This window comes from Coturnix japonica, chromosome 2 (assembly GCF_001577835.2).
Source record: "Coturnix japonica isolate 7356 chromosome 2, Coturnix japonica 2.1, whole genome shotgun sequence".
Classification (NCBI taxonomy): domain Eukaryota; kingdom Metazoa; phylum Chordata; class Aves; order Galliformes; family Phasianidae; genus Coturnix; species Coturnix japonica.
The window spans coordinates 97,176,024-97,194,588 of record NC_029517.1 but is presented as its reverse complement, the minus strand read 5'-3'; the positions used below and the strand labels follow the sequence as shown (position 1 = coordinate 97,194,588).

Genomic DNA, 18,565 nt, shown 5'->3' with positions numbered 1-18,565 from the left:
GTTACAATAATGTACAGTCCTTTTAAAATCATTCTGTTCTCCAGCATTGCTCTTGTTAATAATTTCCAAAGGGAATTTGCATAACAATCTTTCTTTTCAAACTGCTGGTCCCAGAAACCAGGGTGCAACATTGCTGGAACAGTAATTTAGTTGTCAGCTTTGGGCTGCATGTGCGCAATTAGCTTTATGCAGCCAGAGACAAGTCCACATGCCTCTGTGAGGAATCAGATGAGGGGAAGCACTGGGTCTGGTTGAACTTGCTAGAATTCATCCCAGAAATTTTACAGCAAGCTGAATTATCTCTGTAGGTATATGGTAGATTGAAAATAGGTTTCCCCAGAGTTTGAGCTACGGCATCACTAGATGGTAGTGAAATACATCCATGTTTTCATTATACTATGCCCTGTGGTCAAACAAAACCAAGGGGCAAGCATGTATGGCTGATAGGTGCTGTCTATTGAAATCTTAAAATTAAATTGGCCTGAAGCTCCTCATTAGTTACGCCATATGACCACATATATATGTAATTAATATTTCCTTTCCCTTCATCCCACCTCTGCAGTTGATGTGGTGGGTTCTGACATCCCCCACAGCAGCTGCTCACTCCGAAAATGATACAAAGCCAAGACCAGAGGGTTTGGTGGTTGCCAAGTGGTAGAACCAGGTCTCTCACACCACTGGGATCTCACAATTGTGCAGTTGCCTTGGGAGGTTGGTGCGAGGGCATGTAACACCCTTGCTTGGGGTGAAGGCCACTCTTACACCTTCCCTTGCAGTGCAAATGAGAGAAACCCAACCCATCCAAAGGGGGCCAGAGAGCTGCACTGTGACTCACACTGTGCAGTCTGAAGTGCTGCTTCTTGTTCAGCATTGTGAGAACAGACGCAGGGTTCACACGTGCCAGCCATCACACAGAGCCAGGCGTGCAACGCTGGCTTAAGTGATCCAGGGAAACACTGCTGCAGGGTATCTGCGCTCATACGCCATCAGCAGGCAATGAACGCCCACATCAGCACAACAAAGTGAACACAGCAAACCAAAGCTGAGTCCTCCCCTCTTTAAAACAGCCTGGTTACTTCTGCTGCTCCTGACTCCTAGAAACAAGCCCCTGAATGTGAAACATGGATACCCAGGCAACAGCAGCTGACAAAATGCTCCATGGTAAATCCAAGCCCTGCCTTCCCAACTTCTTTAGTTTTTTTTAATGCATTGGCTTATGTTACGCCGATTGAGTTCTATGTTCAGAGGTGAGAGAATAATTATTTTTTCACATTTGTCCAGGAGGACTTTATCTCGCGGTCCTTCTGATTGAAATGAATTGATCTGATTCTCAATATCATGTCTGCAGAGAGAAAACACAGAGGGCTGGCAGGACTGGGTGTGGGTTCTGGAACATCCACACTGTGCTTGCCATTATTCTCCAGTTTAAATCCTTTCACATCGAAGGATGAACCCCCATCTGAACAGACAAGTCAGATTGTTCTGCCTTCAGCTTTGCAGATCTGTGGTGGCCATTTTCCTGGGCTGGCCCAACACTCAGCCAAAGGCTTGGAGGAAGTACAGGCAGAAGGCTAAGCAATGCAGGCCATACAGCCCTAGGCTGGAAACCATATATGTGTTTTTTAAAGAAGCTGATGCACCAAGAGGGCCCCAAGCCAAACCACATGGCAATAAGAAAGCTGCTCGAAACACAAACTCACGGAGCACTACTCTCCTTGCAGACCAGGCAGGTTAAACACAGGACTGGAATGTTAGAGGCAAGGGAGCAGAAATGGTAGTGGGAGGCCTTCCCATCTGGCAATTAGCATAATGAGTGGCAGGCTTAGCACATCTGCCATCTGCCCACCGCTAAGTGTCTTGTAAAAAAAGTCAATCACAAGGAAACCAATTTGCTGGTGGTAAATTGTGTTGTATCAAAACAGTAAACCACACTCCATAAGGTCACATGACAATGGCAGAATACACTATGGCCTCCTCTGGTTCACTCTAAGACACATAACAGCAGCTACTCTTCTGCATAGCCCATTCTTTTAGTCTTTGGCAGTAATGACCTTATCCTAAAGCCTGCACAATGAACCTGCAGGACACCTTCTACTTCCCTTCCATTCTATGTTAGCTCCATCTCTCAAAACTGGTTGAAGATGTGAGATTTCTCCTTCCTCCCTCACTGAACCCATTTCTCTGATATACTTAACCTCATATTCCTGAAATGTTCTCTTCCAGAATACCAAAGGCTTCACACCGCATGGACTGCTTATGAGGCAACTGCTGGGCAAGAGGCCTCTGAGACGCACCCAGACCTAAAGACAACTGTTCTTATTCTTTTCTTATTCTGCTCTAATCTTGTTATATTCTAATCTTATTCTCTGATTCATTTCCTTTAGCAAATGAAACCAATTTACTCCTTCCGATACGAGTCCATTTTCCTCATGGGGAACAGAAGGTAGAGCAACCAAGAGGCAACAGAGAAGCAGCCTGTGCCTATAAATTAGTTTCCAGTGGCTCCTCTGTTCCCCACAGGCCATAGACTGACTGTGGGTTAGGAAGAAATACAGCAAACTGAGATTAAGCATGGATAAAACAGAGTTATCCTCATGAGCCAACAATATGTCATCACATATTAAAACCCTGAGAATACGAATTTGGTCTGGGATTGTGGAGGCAAAGTTCAGAGTATCTGGCAAATAGTTCACAATGTAAAATGATCACCTTTACTGAAGAATGCCACCGTGTAGACAGGGGAATTAGGGCAAATAAACCTCACTGATTTATAGGTTACCACAGCAGGCAGCTTGGAAGGAGGAGACTGGGTTTTATCCACTTCCCAGATACTGGGCTATTTCACTCCGCGATAAGAATTACAGGATATTTTTGACACACTGATAGCATTTTCATTCTAAGAGAGCCCACTCTGGTGTAATTAACTAGACAGCCAGTGAGGGCTGCTCACAGCACCACAGGGGGACTATAGGAAACACCTGTCCTTGGGCTCCATGGGCTTTCGAAACCAAAACAAGCTACAAACACGATGCTCCGTACGTTACTTTTAAAAATCTTTTTAATGAAGAAATAATTCCATTCCAAAATATAGACACACAATTAAATAGTTTAATCACTTCAAAATATAACATGTCCCCAGTAGGTTCCAACACACACACACAAAACAATACTTAACAGCAATACAAAAAAACCCATACAATAGCAGTTCTGTTACAATACCAATGAATATTGTGACATCTTTAGTGTCTCCATATCTGTCTCAAGTGGTGTCAAGTACAGTAGTTTTAAAAACGTCTTGCAGTTAGTAGCCTCAAGATGTAACTCTTCGTACATTTGGTTTTGGTTCAAAGGTAAAAATGCCCTTTGCCTTCAGGACACAGTGGAGCACTCGTTGTTCGCAGCTCCGTCTGCTGAATTGAACCAACGTGATTACAGCAACCCGAGGTTGCAATATTTACAAAGTCTATCTACAGCAATTGCCAAGAACCAATAAAGATGGGAGAAGATGACCAAAAGTAAAGGCAGACACACATGATAAATCATCATGATGCAACAATTTGGCTCATGCATATAAGAAAATACATACTATATCACAACAAAGGCCACACACCTTTTTATGCAGTTTAGTTAACATTACTACTTACAGACAACCCATTCACCACCTTCGCTTTGGACATTCGAGGACCCTATATATCTTCACATCCCTGTCTCCTGAATCCAAACCACTGGTTCCCTCCAGTGACAGTAAAAACCACCCAGAGTTTTGACTGCTGTGGTGGGCCATTGGAAGCTAAGAAAAGGCCCCCGCCGAGGACCTCTTCTGTAACTCTGTTTGCTTTAATGACCGCAAACCACAATCAAAATAATATTCAACAAGCAGACAAAGACCAGCTGGGTGAATATGTAGCCAGCCTGACAGTTGGGAAATGCTTAAAATAGATGTTTGGAGAGCCGAGTGAGGGGTACTTCATCTCGGAGCTCCAGGGCGGCAGGGACCGAGAGCTCTGCTGGGGATGGCCCCACTGACACCAGCCTGACAGAAAGGCGTGCGTTCCCCAGCTTCCCTCATTGCTCCTAGTCCGGAAGCCCTTGCGATGGATTTATTCTACTGTGTCTATTTTAAGCATAGTGATAATGATCACAGACATGAAGATGATGGGAGGGAGCTACTACTCTGGGTACAGTTAAACATGACATGGGTTGAATTAGTCAGCCATTGCACATAGCTGTGTTCTAACTTGTTTGTTCTATCTCTGTTCAGGAAATGTTCAACTGGAATCCTGAGCTGACAGCAACATCTACAGATTCACTGGAGTAGCTCTAAATGTGGAGTGCTAGGCACTAGTGGAGGCTCACCCATTCCTGAGAGGAGGCTGGAGGAGGGCCATCAGGATACGGGGCCAGCCTTGCCAGGCCGGCACATATCCCAGGGAAAGGACCAGTGGCTGAAGAAGTGAAAAGTTTACACGAGGGCATCTGGATGCCTCAGAATCTGTCTGGATGTCTGAGACCAAGCCCAGATATGCCAGGAGGTATGGATAAACGATCTGCATAAGCGATAATGCGATATGAAAGTGAAATATGGCAGCAGCTCTTTCATACAGATACTCATCCCCCTAACACATTGTGCCCAGGGAAACAGCCATAAGCCTGGAGAGTGCATGAAAGCATCAAGTCAACAGGGCTGAGCTACACACAGCAATCTCGTGTAAATATGGCAGCACACATCCACGTAACCACGAGAGAGGACAGACAAACCATGTTCACCTGCTCCAGATTGGTAACTGATCACTTGCTGTAGGCAAACTGTGCTGGTGTGAAATACCTGTATGAAACGTTACTGTTCTCAGGGCTGCTACACAGTGTCACTTCGGAAGCAGCGACGTTGTACGGGTGCAGTAAAGTTACATCTGCCCAGAGGTCGTCCCAGGCTAACGCACTGCGCTTCTCCATTGGGCTGTGCATCCAACGTGCTGCCTTCTGCTGACGCTCCCACCCTGCTTCTGGTCTAGCTGTCCCTGGGCTGGCTCCAGGGACACGGCTTTAGAACTAGTCAAAGTCCGTGGCCTGCCATACAGGTGCAAGCTTTATTTCCAAGCAACATGTTGTGCGGGAGATATTCTAGCTATTTTGTGTCTGTCCCTGCTCAGAACTGCCCCTTCGCTTTGCAGTAACAGCTGAACAAACACTTCTTAGCTAGCAGTCTTGCTTCCTAATCCCAAACAGCCGGATATGTCCCCTTTCTCCTGAAATGCCTTTACACTTGAGTTACAAAAATGGACAAAACTCCAATTCTGTACATGTTGGCCTGTCCTTTTGAGAAAACCCACTGCTTCTCCTGTGTTTTCCACTGATAGCTAATTCTCCATCCAGCTTTGAAAGAGTCTCACCACGCATTTCCAAGAGTGCATGCAGAACATCTGGTGGCTGGCTAAGGCAATACACATTCGGAAATCAAAAGAGAACAGTTGCAAGCGCACTTTAAGCCTGTACATTTAAAGCTGAAGGCCTCAAAAATAACGTAATGGGGCGGGTGAGTCGGAGGGGCAGAGGAATGGAAAGAGACGATTTGTTGAACACATGCTTACTAAAGCTAAAACATCAATGAAACAATACCGTGGAAGATTATACATAACATCAGTCAGTTCAGGGATCTTATGGCACCTGTGGTTTAGTAACGAGTATTTCAAAACATAGTTCACAGTTTTAAGAAGATCTGTGCTGATTTAAAAACTAGATTCTATATCATTTGAATGTCACCTTTTGTATATGGTATCTATTTGGAAAAAAAATATTTACACTAACTTCTATGGCTGATTTGTTAGATTATTTTGAAAGAAACATTCCTAAGTTACACATTAGCCCTAAATTAGAGATTTTTAAAATCGTTACTATTAGTTATGTTACCATTATGGGTTTAGTACATTTTGTATAAGCCTTAATTGAAAGACTTGCAAACAAATTGCAAATATAGTCCGGTACTTTGATTTTTGGGCTACTAGATATATACACACTCAGGAGTATAACTGTTCTGTGTTAATGCGTAATCGCAGCTTTTTATTTCTTCCGTGGAAAAACAAATGTACAGTGTATAGTAAACTGATCTACTAAAATCTCAAAGTATTCAGAAATCAAATTTCCATCTATAAACAGCATCGTCGTTGTAAACTGAACAGGTTCAATATCATGTGCAAAGGGTTTATGTGAGTTATTAATACTGCCATCCTTTGTAACAGCAGTACGCACTTCAGTCTGTACTCTTCACTGGTAATGAGCCATGTTACAGAAGATGTAGCTAATATAAGTTAGCTTTAAATGAAAGTCTTTTGTCAAAACACACATCTACAAACTACAACTCTTAGAACAAAAGTACTGTGCTACAGTCCTCAGAACTTAGTTATGTGATTTTTTTGTCAAGAGACGCTGCACCTCTTGGTTCCATTCTTCTGTGAAGTTTGCAGCTAAGCTTTCCTCATCATCTGTCCGAAAGCAGCTCTCCTCGTCATCAGTTCTTACGTAGCTCTCGTTGTCTGTCTGGCTGCAGCTTGCCTGGTGAGAAACGATTGGGGAAAGTTTTAAAGAAGAGCCAGTGGAAGACACTGCATGTGTGTACACAGCCATGCAAGCACACCTACAAGTGGAGTGAGAACAGGCTGCTTGACAGAGAAAGGGAGGAGCTGGAAAACTCTTGAGGCTATGCCTGAAACAATCAAAAAGAAAAAGAAATTCTGCCCAGGTGAGTCACAGAATCGATCCTTGAGTCATTAAGGTTGGGAAAGACCACCGAGATCTCCTAGGCCATCCATGAGCCCATCCCCACCATGTTAACTAGCCCACATCTCTCAGTGCCACATCCACACGGTTTGTGAACACCTCCAGGGGCAGTGACTCCTCCACCTCCCTGGGCAGCCTGTGCCACTGCCTCACTGCTCTTTTGGACAAGAATTATTCCTAATATCCAACCTGAACCTCCACTGGGACAACATAAGGCCATTCCCTCTAGTCCAACTGCTGCTACTGAGGAGAAGAGGTTGACCTTACCTTGCCACAACCTCCTTTCAGGGCATGGCAGAGAGTGACAAGGTCTCCCCTGAGCCTCTTCTTCTTACCATGGTGAGAAGACTGTTCTGAGTTTTTCATGTAGAATGCAAGGGTAACAGACATTAACACAAATTTGCTGATCTTTCCACTTCCCCTTCCATTTTACCCTTACAGTTTTCTCTACCATGGATTATTTCCCTTGAGCACAGGGTCCTGAGCCATTCCATTAACAGCCACTTGCCAGTTGCCACCACGAGCCTCCACTTGTGAAAATATCCCACCCCCATATAGGCTTGGGTAGATTTTACTATGACTTCAAAGAAATGCGGTTACTTCAGAGGGCAATTCTGAGTGCAACACATCATAAGCAGCCCAGAATCACTGTCATGCCAATTTATTCTTTTGTTGTGTCCTGAAGAATAACTAAATATGATATTCAGCTGATAACGAAAAATGCTCAGTAGGCAACCAAGGCTCCCCGTGAACTACATCAGGACCTGCAACCGTTTCCTTTTGGCATATCTATCCTAAAGGCACTGTATTCTCATCCCCTTTCAGTCCTCTTGATCAGCCTGAGATCACCAGTTCACACTGCGTGAGATCTGACAGTAACAGCATAAAAGACCAAACTCCACCGAAATGAATTCTTTTCTGCTCAGTTCAGGAATAAAGCTGGTCTACCAGATGAGAGAAGAAATGCAAGTGGTTTCAGCAAAGAAGAATTAAATGAAACCTGATGAATCAAGAAAGGTCAGGTAATTTAGCTTACTTCTTCTTCCTGGCACCATTTGATTGTATTAATTATTCAAGCACAAATGCTTCCATCCGATTCCTTAATATCTAAGTGTGTCAAATGCTATGATGATCTTAATTTAGTATCTCCCTGTGTCAGGCAGTTACAGAAGACTTAACATTAACATTCTGTTGATGAATGAAAAGGAAACCTGCTTTGCAAGTGTAATGAGGGGCTCACAAAGAATTTCTGACGTATATTTTAAGCAACAGGTTTTAAAAATCAGGTGTGGATCTGCACCATTTAATTGTGCAAACTAATTTGGAAAGCTTCATAAATGAACACTTTGTTCTTTACAGTACAGCCAAAAAACACAACCAAAAGCCACAGCACAGGTCAGTTCTCAGCTGTGTGACACTAATTTTTATTGAATCAATTTAAAGGTTAATTTAAAGGTAAATGCAGGTACATCTCATACTTCTTAAAGGAATCTTTATAACCATAAGTGTAAAGCAAGAATGGCTTGTGGAACGTTGGACACATGAGGATGCGCTGATAGCACTGACAAGAAGCTGGTTTTGTTTCTAATTTCCTGGATAAACTACTTTTTGAGTGGGGTGAGGGTTCCCCACATTCTTTCATGACCTGTCTCTGTTTCATGTCCAGCACTGTGATAGAGAGGTTTCCACAAAAGAAAAAATGAGCAATGATGAACCTCACAACTCCAAATTGATGGCAGTGTTTTGGAAATGCCAGAATCAATTCCAATTTGTCATATTACAAAAGCTGTTTCTTAGTCTTTTTTATAACCGAATCCACAGGCTCTTTTCTGCTACATATCATTCAGAGATTTTCAAAACGCATTCCTCTCACTTGTGTAATTTTAAAACTCAGTTAAAAAAACTAAAGCTTCTGCTTCACAGTTAACTTGGTCACAGTTCCCTTACAGCTTTTTTACACCTACATGCTAAGAAGAGGAGGATTTAAGAAGAAAAAATAAAGAGGAGGAACAAAAAATAGCTTCCAAAGTAGCACACAGTTTTAGAAGTGCTGTGCTGCCAGCCTCCTGCCATTTTCAAATGGGATGGCTCACATAATGTTGTTTTTTTATGCATTTCTTTGGTAAGAAAAAACCAAAACAACATAAAGAGACACTGAATCAAATGGTTTTTCTATTGGATTATGCCTTATTGATGTGATTAGTTCATCCAGGGTTTGTAAACTGCGCCTCCATCACTGGATCACTGTCTTACGAAGACAGGGTTGAAGAAATTAGGCTTGCTTATCCTCAGGCAGGGTCAGAAAAGGAGGATCGGTTAGCATCGCATCTGTCTGGGGGGAAGTTACATGATAACAAAGTCAAAATCTGCTTGATAGTGATAGACTATACAAAAAAGACAAACTGCATTTTGGGTGGTTCGGGTTGGACTTCGGTGTAAAACACGAGGAGGGAGGTGATACACTGGCACAGGATGCCCCGAGAGGTGGTGAAATCTCCATCCAGGGAGGTCTTCAAGTTTTGAAAGACAAAGCTATGCCTGACAGGATCTCATGTTGGAACTGGGCCTCCAGAGGGCCCAACCAAACAGAGTACCCACACCTCTATAAGCTCCTAAGCTTCTGGCTTGAAGCCCATGCTAGGAATGAGCCTTAGTGCATGAGCTTTAAATCACAGAACCACAGAATGGCTTGAGTGGGAAGAGACCTTAAAAATCATATGGTTTCAAACCCCCTGCCATGGGCAGGGTCTGCCAACCACTAGAAGCAATACTGGATTTCCGTCTCATATATAAAGGCAATACACTATTGACTGTATCATTATTGACTATTGATTTATTCAAATCATAGTACCACCAGGACTTGTAAAACTCTTGAAGTAGGGTCAAATTTTGCTATCAAAATTGCCATCTAAATAAGGAGAGTTTCAGCCTTTCCTGAAATTCTGGCAGCTCCAGCATAAAGCACAACAACCAAAACGCAGCAAGAAGAATTTCTGCTCTAGCTGGCATAGTGCAGACTGCTGGTTTTGTTGGTCTGAACACCACTCTGCTCCCACCACTGGCGGACAGTGGACCCCTCACTGCAGGGGACTGCATTTTTCCTTGGAAGTCAGAAAAGCAGACCACAGATTTAGATGAGGCAAGAAGTAAGCCCGTGGTCTCCCATTTCCCAGGGAAATGTTCAGAATAACAGGCTGCTTCGTAAAAATAGTCTTTGTCTTTGTTTCCAAGTGAAAATGCAATGACTGAATTTGGCATTAAACTCAGTGAGGCTGACACGTGTGAAGAACATGACCTGAAAATGGGCCAGCAGGGAACTTATAAACTATCCTGTTTTATCTCTGAATTGCCAGACTCCAGCTAGTACATGGGTACCTTGCACTTTGCACTGGGGCACTTTAAACCTCCGCAACACATCTGAAGACACCTCTACAATTAAGCAGCTGGTGGATTGCTTTCTTTGATGTTTGCCTAACTCCTGTTTCCCACGCTACAGCAGATGTTCTGGTCTCGCCAGAAATGAATTATTTCAGTCATACTAGGAAGACTCAACCACTGCAAAAAATAAACTCAGGTCTCCTGAAATCCTGAAATCTCTGATTTCTTATCTTCTGTATATACTTCCTCCGCACTGGCTAATATACTTGTCATCATCCCCAGAGAAGAAAACTCTGCATTCTCACTTCTGTGGCCAACAGATGGAAAAGATGAAAAGGGCGGTGGCATAACATGAGCCTTTGGTTCCAAATGGATTATTAGAAATGATTTGGTGATATTTTTAGACATTCTAATACAGGTTAAAAGAAGAAAGAAACAGCATCATCACATACACTTGGTAATACAAGATGCTTTGCAACTGCAATACGTTACGAGGATTCATTCCAAACATTCTTCTGAATTATAATGATACTTACTTGAGAGGAGAGAGAGAAGGATATTGCACTCAACTTTGCAAACTGACCTGCAGATAACAAAGGATAGAAAACAAGAACATGACAAATTAAGCCAGTGAGCAGCCAGGTAGTGTATTATTATGAAGAAAGCCATGCACAAGCCTAGAAATACAGGCTGTAATTACGGACCCAGAAAAAAAACCCAATGGAAAGTGCCTTACACAACACATCCAGCAAAAGACTGTAACAAGAACACAACTGCTAACAGAAGTGGGAGCATCAGCACTGTTAGCATTTACACTTGTGTACTAAATGTGATTTTTCTGGTACAAATAGTTGTTATTTACAACATGCATCAGAAAAAGAGAAAGAAGCCTCCTTTGAGGTTGCCTGTCCCAGATTCCCTGGTGCATCCTAAGTGCTCTGCTCACTTTACTAATTTAGAGTTTCGCCTGAAAATCTTGCTTGAAGACAAGGTGACACAAAATAACAAGAGTGGGTTTTGACCAAACATTTTCCATGCAAGGCTACATCTACACATTTTTCTAAATGTGCTGCTTTTACAAAAAGTGAGATGTTTAATAAAGTAAGAACTCTTGCCATATTGTTACCATTCAGTAACCTCAGTAGGAGTTCTCCCTTGCAGATTACCTCAGCTGACAACTGCATTATGACAGCTACAGCCACCAGTTAATTTTTTAGCTATCCAGATGAATTCAGTGCACATGCAAGTACAAACAGTAAAATAGCCTGTAATAAATTCCAATGGCTGGATGAACAAGGAGAATAGTTTACCTGGCCACTGTTCAGTAGGATACCCTAAAAACAATAAGTGCAAAGCAAGCCACGGCTTTGTCTTTAGGAAGTACCAGTGACAACAGTGGAAAAAGGAATAGCATAATAAAATACCACAAACCAGCTGCCTAGCACAGTGAGCAAGCCAAAGCAAAAGCATATGTCTTAGGAGCAATATGTGATATTACCCAACCACCTCCCAGTCATCCTAGTGCTTGCTACTATATTCACACATAATTTTGCTTGCTTAAACATCTTCCATAACCGAAAGGGCATCAGATATTGTAGAAAGGACTTCTCACACACATTGCATCCTTTGAATCTGTGGTTATCAACTAAAAATAGTTTTTACTTATAAGTTACTGCTATCAAATAATTGCCTGATAGGAGCTCTCAACGTGATAGACAGTGGAGTACAGTACAAAATTTCTTTTGGAAAAATTCTCTTAAATGGAACTTGTCTGAATAAGGATTTTCTATTGCCTCAGTGAACACATTTCTGTTCATCTCGGTGTAGTCTTGGCTCACCTATGCTCGAATCTTATTCTGACATCATCAGGGAGATCCCCTCCCCTTCTGTGAATGTTGTTGAAAGACAGTACTATTTTTCACTGAAGCAAGAGAAACATCCAGGTCTATTTAGCAACATTTGCAACTTCTACTACACAAGGAATACCCTTATTTTGCATTGTACTCATGTTCTCAGTTTTGCGTGTGCACAAAATGTAACTCGTGTGTCACGTAACACCATCACTGTATATTGTACTTCCATAGCCTAATCAAATTTCAGTCAAATTGGCCTATTACCCCTTCCACAAAAAGAATTTTTACCAGCAATAATAACATTTATTATTTGGTGCTTGATAGTTGTCACTGCTGATGTACTCCGCAGTAACTGACAGTTACTTTCTGCTACATCAGAAGAATCTCAGAAGTTTAAAGACTGTCATCTTTGTCATTTCCTAGCTTGGATTAAAAAAAATGTGACAAAAAAAACCAACCACCCCATGTCATCCACTGTTAGTATACACTGCCTTAGTATATATATCCCACAACAATACTGTTGCTGCTGTCATCATGTCCTTAGCGACCTTTGCAATCCAATGAGTTCTGGCAAGTTACCACGAGCCTGTAGCAGACTGAGGCAAACAAGTTCCCCCAAAATGCTCATCAACCTCAAAAATACCTGCAATTTTGACATGAAACAATGAACTTTTTAAGAATAATTAATTCTAGCAGCTTTACAGAAGAGGCAACTAAAAGAACTGTCATTTTTTATTAGGCCAAGAGCCTGTCAGTCCCAGGATCTTGTCTCCAAAGCGACCATCAGTAGGCACTACAGAAAAACTACCAGCAAATCTCCCATCTGGAAGGTGCTTTTGAATCTGATTTCTGCACAGTTGGTCTCTGTGCAGAAAGTGAGTTTTATATTAGTATGATCCAAATCAGAATAACTTAAAAAATTGTGATAATTTACTACAGCAGGCAGAAATGGAGACTGCTGCACAGGCAGGACAGGATATCTACAGAATTCCAGACCCCTCTGTCAAATTAGCTTTTCTCAGATTCTCGAACAAACGCCCTTTGAAAACTTCCTCAGGGGGTATTTAATGACAAATCCCCAGGCTCCACTATACTATATGCTTACTGAATACTTGGTTCTCTAGGATATAATTCATTCCAGACCCTCTCCTCCCTTCCAGATCCTGAAAATGACAATGACACACAGACTGTATTTAAACTTCAGTTCAGAGTGGAGAAACCATTATGAATGTTTTCAACTACTGGTGGAAAACAAAATCTAAATATAACAAGAGTTTGGCTTAATACCACGAACCAGCCTCTGTGGTATGGAGCATGGAGGTCTAAATGATGTAGGCAAAACTGGCAAAGAACAAGGTGAGAGGCAATTCTGGCCCACCTGAGGGCCTTGGTAAGGATAAAGTTAGGATAAGGATAAGGATACGGTTGTGTGCTTCAGGAGTGCATGCACAGAAGCTACATTCACACATGCCTACAGAAGAGAACAGTAGCAGTTTTCAGAATTTTGGAGTTTTTGTAAAGGTTGGAGACCTGGGCCTACTCAGCCTACAGAACAGAAAACAGGGAATCTAATCAATGTTTATAAATATCTAAAGTGTGGGAGGCATCTGGATGAGGTCAGACTATTTTCAGTGGTGTGTAGTGATAGGACAAGGAGCAATGGCCAAAAACTGGAACACAGGAAGTTCCACACAAATATGTGGAAGAACTTTACAATAAGGGTAAGAGAACGCAGGAATAGGCTGTGCAGAATGGTTGTGGAGTCTCCTTTGGAGATATTTGAGATCTGTCTGGATGCCTACATGTGCGACCTACTGTAGAGAATCTGCATCAGCAGGGGGTTGGACATGATGGTCTCTGAAGGTCCCTTCCAGGCCCTGCAACTCTTATTATTATTTGAATATGGCTGCTCTAGTGACTGAGAAGAGATCACACCCCAGGGCCCAGGACAGGATAACAAGGGCTCTGGGCAGGTCTGGCATGTAATTATTTCTTGTTTATGGAGTGGTATGGTCAGCTCCTTTTCTCACCTGGTACGCCTCATCCTGCAGCTTCTGCTTCAGGTACTCCTCCATCTTCAGTTCATTCTCCAGCTGGCGGACAGAGTCATTCTCATAATTTTCATCATCTGCTCTGACAAAAGGATCTCCGTCTTCTGTAACCCTAAAGATGATTATTCACAAACAGGCTCCTGAGATGAATGACATTCAGAATGAATAACAACCTTCCTCTATTGCAAAGTTTGAGGACAGCAGGAAACCTCTGCTCCAGCACTGTTTACTACCAAGTAAAAATGTCCTGGAAGTGGAAAACACTGCTGATATTTGCTCTTTCCAATGGTCTTGTATTGATGAGGTAGACCAAAGGGCATATTCTGCTGAAGGTGTTTTGGGTGTATGGAAATGAGTCCTCAACAACTACTTTGAGAGTAAAATAAAGAGTAAGAGACTGAACTAAAAATAACTGGAAGGATGCCTATTGATATGATTCTGGTTCTAAAAATAAATTGGTTTGTTGATCAATTGAGTCGGTCAGTAAAAAAGCATTCTGTCTTCCCCAGAAAAAAAAAAAAAAACCCACCTAAAAAACACTATTTCTTTTTTCAGTGTGCTCCAATAGGTTCTTAGGTCTGGATAAGCAGGGATTGGGATTGCAGAGCATATTAAGGGGCACAGCTGTCCCACAGTCTCCCCACTGCCTGAGTGTCCCAGAGTTGACATGAGACAACTCACACCTGAAGGCATTCAAAGTTCTGGACTTTCAAGTGTACTTACTTGAAAACAGTAGCTTACTACTGTCTATTCATAAAGCTGTCCTCATTTGGATTTAGGCTTTTTTGGGTATTCAAATAGTTGAGAGGGTGAGAAAATATTTCATGCTGCATACTGTCTTCAGCAGAAAAAGAATGAGATTACAAAGGTGAATCGAGCAGGTACCCACATGTCACTGCGCATGGATCCAGTGGCAGCAGCACTGTGGATGTACCCTGGCTTCCGGGCATGGATCTGCGCAAGGAAAGCCTTCTCAGATGTTGGAGATGGAACAAGGTCATCAAAATGAGTCCGTCCAAATTCAGAATCCACGTTACTTTCTGTCTCACTGCCCACTTCTGTGAAAGCAAAGTTGAGAGATGTTTCCATTTAACTTTCACAAGATCAAGTGTGCCAGTCTATTCCTCTAAACCTTTCTCTGTCTTTCCAGCTTAGGGTGGTCAACTCATCACAGTGAATGCAGTAGAAAATAGTAGAATACTATTCTACATGTATCTGTAGATCTGGCTGTCTTCTTCTTGTGGTGGGACAGAATAGTGAAGCTTTTGCTTATTTAGCTCATTAGATAATATTTTTATGAGTATACTATATACTGCATTTTACAAAAGTTTCTACATGCTCTATATTGACTGCAATTTCTAGAGACTGAAATCCCTCTTCCATGCCACCCCAGTCATCTCTCTAAATGGAAACTTCTCTTTATGGAATAGAAAGTTGGCATCAACCAGGGTGCTTTCACAGCCACTGATGTTTTCTTTCAGGTACAACCATTCCCTGAAAAGGCCATTTCCCTAAGAAACAAGGGGCAAACTTCTCAATGAATTTTTGTTGCCTTCATCTGTATCTTTACAACTATGGCTTTCAAAACTCCTGAATTCTGAAACTGTTATTTGGAGACTTCTTTTTCTATAAGCATAAGAAGCTTTGAAACTACATTATACTACTTCCTTTGTTGGTCTGTATGCTCTTAGCTCTCATTTGTTACAAATATATATATGAAATATCAATGTGTTGACTATCCACCCTCTTCAGCCTCACGCACCAGAATTTAGTTCTTTTACCAAAGAAGACATCGTGTTGGTGATTGAATCTGCTGCCACCAGCAAATCATTTCTTAAGTTTCGTCTTGCACCTGAAGCAAGAGACAGACAAAACAGTGTTAATATTCTTCACAAGACACATATTTTCCTGTTCAAAGCAGTGTTAACCCTGCTGAAAACTGCCATTGTGATGATTCACGGTATCAAAGACCTTACGAGGTACACGTGCAGAAGAGTTCTCTGCAGAATGGCCTCATTTACTTATGCTCTATGCAAAAGCATAAGCCTCCCCTCATGCTTCATTTAATCACAATGCCAGATATGTGGAGATTATTCATTGCCATCAAGCTTGCATTTGTGCGGTGACACCAGCAGACCAGGCCTGCAAGATTAAATCCAGCATGAACTCATTTAAAATGTCTGTGGGGGAGGAGGAAAGAAATGAAGTGTTTTCTATAAGTTCCCACAGTTCTGTTTAATGACACCATTATTGCTAGGTATTTGCCAGATAATTATGGCAAATGTTGAAGAAACACACTTGACCTCATCAAGATTGATATGGATTTTCCTACTCTGCTCCCTCTCAGCCTCTGCTCTGGCTGAAGGATTTTTTTGTATAATTCATAATTTACTTTTTTTTTTTTTTTTTTTAATAAAAGAAGCACTATTGCCTCTCTTAACAGCCCCAGGCTGCTTTTAAACTCTTTTTAATAATGAATCTAGAAGTGCTTCCCCGCTGGACCTGGCAATATTCCCTTAATCATCAATCATGAAGGATTCTTGTGAGCTGCATGAAAAACTCCTTCCCTAGGAGCAGGCTGTTGGTAACGTATGTTTCACTCCCCCAGATCCCAAACATAGCTCCTATTGTGGCCGAATAATCAGTATATCCCACAGAACCTCATGTCTTCCAGACTGCTTTATTCACAGGAACGTGCAGGATTCAATTGCTGTAGATTCTTCAGAATGGGCTGAATGTAAAATAACATATTTAAAAAGCTCCAAACCCTAATGTTTTTTTCCTACTCCTTTATTTTTATTTTTATTTTGTTATTTTTAATATACTGCTGTTAGTAGACGATTCCTGGAGTGTAAATCAAAGCGGTTAATCTCTCTCACACATACACAGGAACACTCAGATATCCAAGTCCCTCCCTAAAGTTGTCTTGGATTTGTATCTCTAAACTATGGCAAACTCTACAGAGTAAAAAAGCAAGAGAAATGGTGCTTTAAATATGGCTTGTCTGCATTCTGTATATGGAGGCAGGTCTCTGCTGGCGCAGTGCAGAACGGAGCACAGCATGTCAAGATGTGACAGAGTAGCTGGTTTCAGGTTCTGTGGTTTTGACCTCCCTGCCTAGGGAACGTGGTAAATGACATAAAGCAAGATATTCATCAAGTGCTCCAGTTTTTAAATGCGATCACTTACCTTTTTATACTGCTTTCCTTCTTGAATAAAACACATTTATATACTTTAAGAGCATTTGCCTGGGGCAAATTAGTGTTATTTATGGGTACATTATTGTCACCACTATCTTATTTCTCATAGTCTTAGCTCTGGAATAAATTGTTTAACAACAACACTGGAGTTAGCGGCCCAACTTTTTACCTCTGTCATTTATTTTATTTTTTTTTCACAGCAGAAAAAGTAAAATATGTCTTGACTGTTTCTTTTCTCACAGAAAATGAGGTATCCATCAGCCTGGTGTGCTGGGATTAGGAATTACACCTACATAAAACACATTCAATATATGAACTGATTAACATTTTGGTAGAAAGCTCTTCATTGTATTATAGATTCGACTTTGCTAGAAGATACAGAGAGACAGCACCTGGAGAAGAATAGGGGTAGGGCTGCATGAGGGCTGAACTGGGTTCTTAGGAACAAACACACATTCACTCTGGCAGGAGAACTCCAAAGTCCCACTTACATTTTCACTTGTACTACAGAAACAAGGCAAAAGAAATGTTGAAGTAAAAGAAATGCAGTGAGGTAAATATTTTTTAGAATAAAGCAGATCTAAAAAAAAAAAAGAAGGAATTATTTCCTCATTCAGGTCACATGAGCTATTTGCTTTCTATTGCATCCAACATAATCACTTAACCTGTGGCCTTAGAAATTCAAAACAGTTGAAAATTTATTGCTACTTGACAAGACAGTGGAATGAGGAATGAGAAACACGGTGTAGCCTATAGTAGCAACAAGAAAAATCAGTGGAAGGGCTCACTGAGATTCCCTAGCTCGGTTCCTGTTTAGTCTAGTCAGATCTTCTTAGATGCACAAAGCAAAAGGGCAAGGGACAACAGCCACAGGTTGCATCAAGGGACACTCAGATGTGAGGACAAAATATTTACATAAGAGATGAAGTCAAACACTGGAGCAGAGGCTGTGGAAGATACACGATGGGAGGCATCCAGAGCTCAGCTGGTGAAAGTCCTGAACAACTGCATCTCACTTTGTATCTGGCTTTCTTGGGGCAAGATGTGGTGGCCCGCAGAGCTCTTCCTAGCTGAACTCATTCTATGGTTGTAGAATATATTCTTTAGCAGTCTTCATGTAAAAAAACACACTGAAAATACTCCTTGCTGAGGTCAGTGACAACTCTTCTTATTCTGGTTAAAATAATTCATTAAATGTCATAGCTGTCTAGTTTCTGCTTACTTGCCTGACTGGAAAGCAAGGTGAGACAGCTGACAAAGTAGATATTTCACAGTGAAACACAGTTGTGGATTCACAGAATCACAGTCT

General features: G+C 41.7%; 1 protein-coding gene across 26 annotated transcripts in view; it reads right to left on the bottom strand.

Moving 5' to 3' along the window:
• Positions 1-3,040: 3,040 nt before the first annotated feature.
• Positions 3,041-18,565, bottom strand: part of DTNA (dystrobrevin alpha) — a 189,943-nt gene continuing 174,418 nt past the window's right edge. For 24 of the 26 annotated variants that reach the window (XM_015855521.2, XM_015855525.2, XM_015855519.2 and 21 more), the window contains 4 exons: positions 15,819-15,908; positions 14,946-15,114; positions 14,036-14,168; positions 3,041-6,549 (listed from right to left, as the gene is read on the bottom strand). In XM_015855521.2, the coding sequence (XP_015711007.1) occupies positions 6,394-6,549; positions 14,036-14,168; positions 14,946-15,114; positions 15,819-15,908 (548 nt within the window). In that variant the 3' untranslated portion in view covers positions 3,041-6,393. Of the gene's footprint in view, positions 6,550-10,688; positions 10,736-14,035; positions 14,169-14,945; positions 15,115-15,818; positions 15,909-18,565 lie in introns of all 26 variants that reach the window. The other 2 variants (XM_015855528.2, XM_015855529.2) reach the window with 1 other exon arrangement.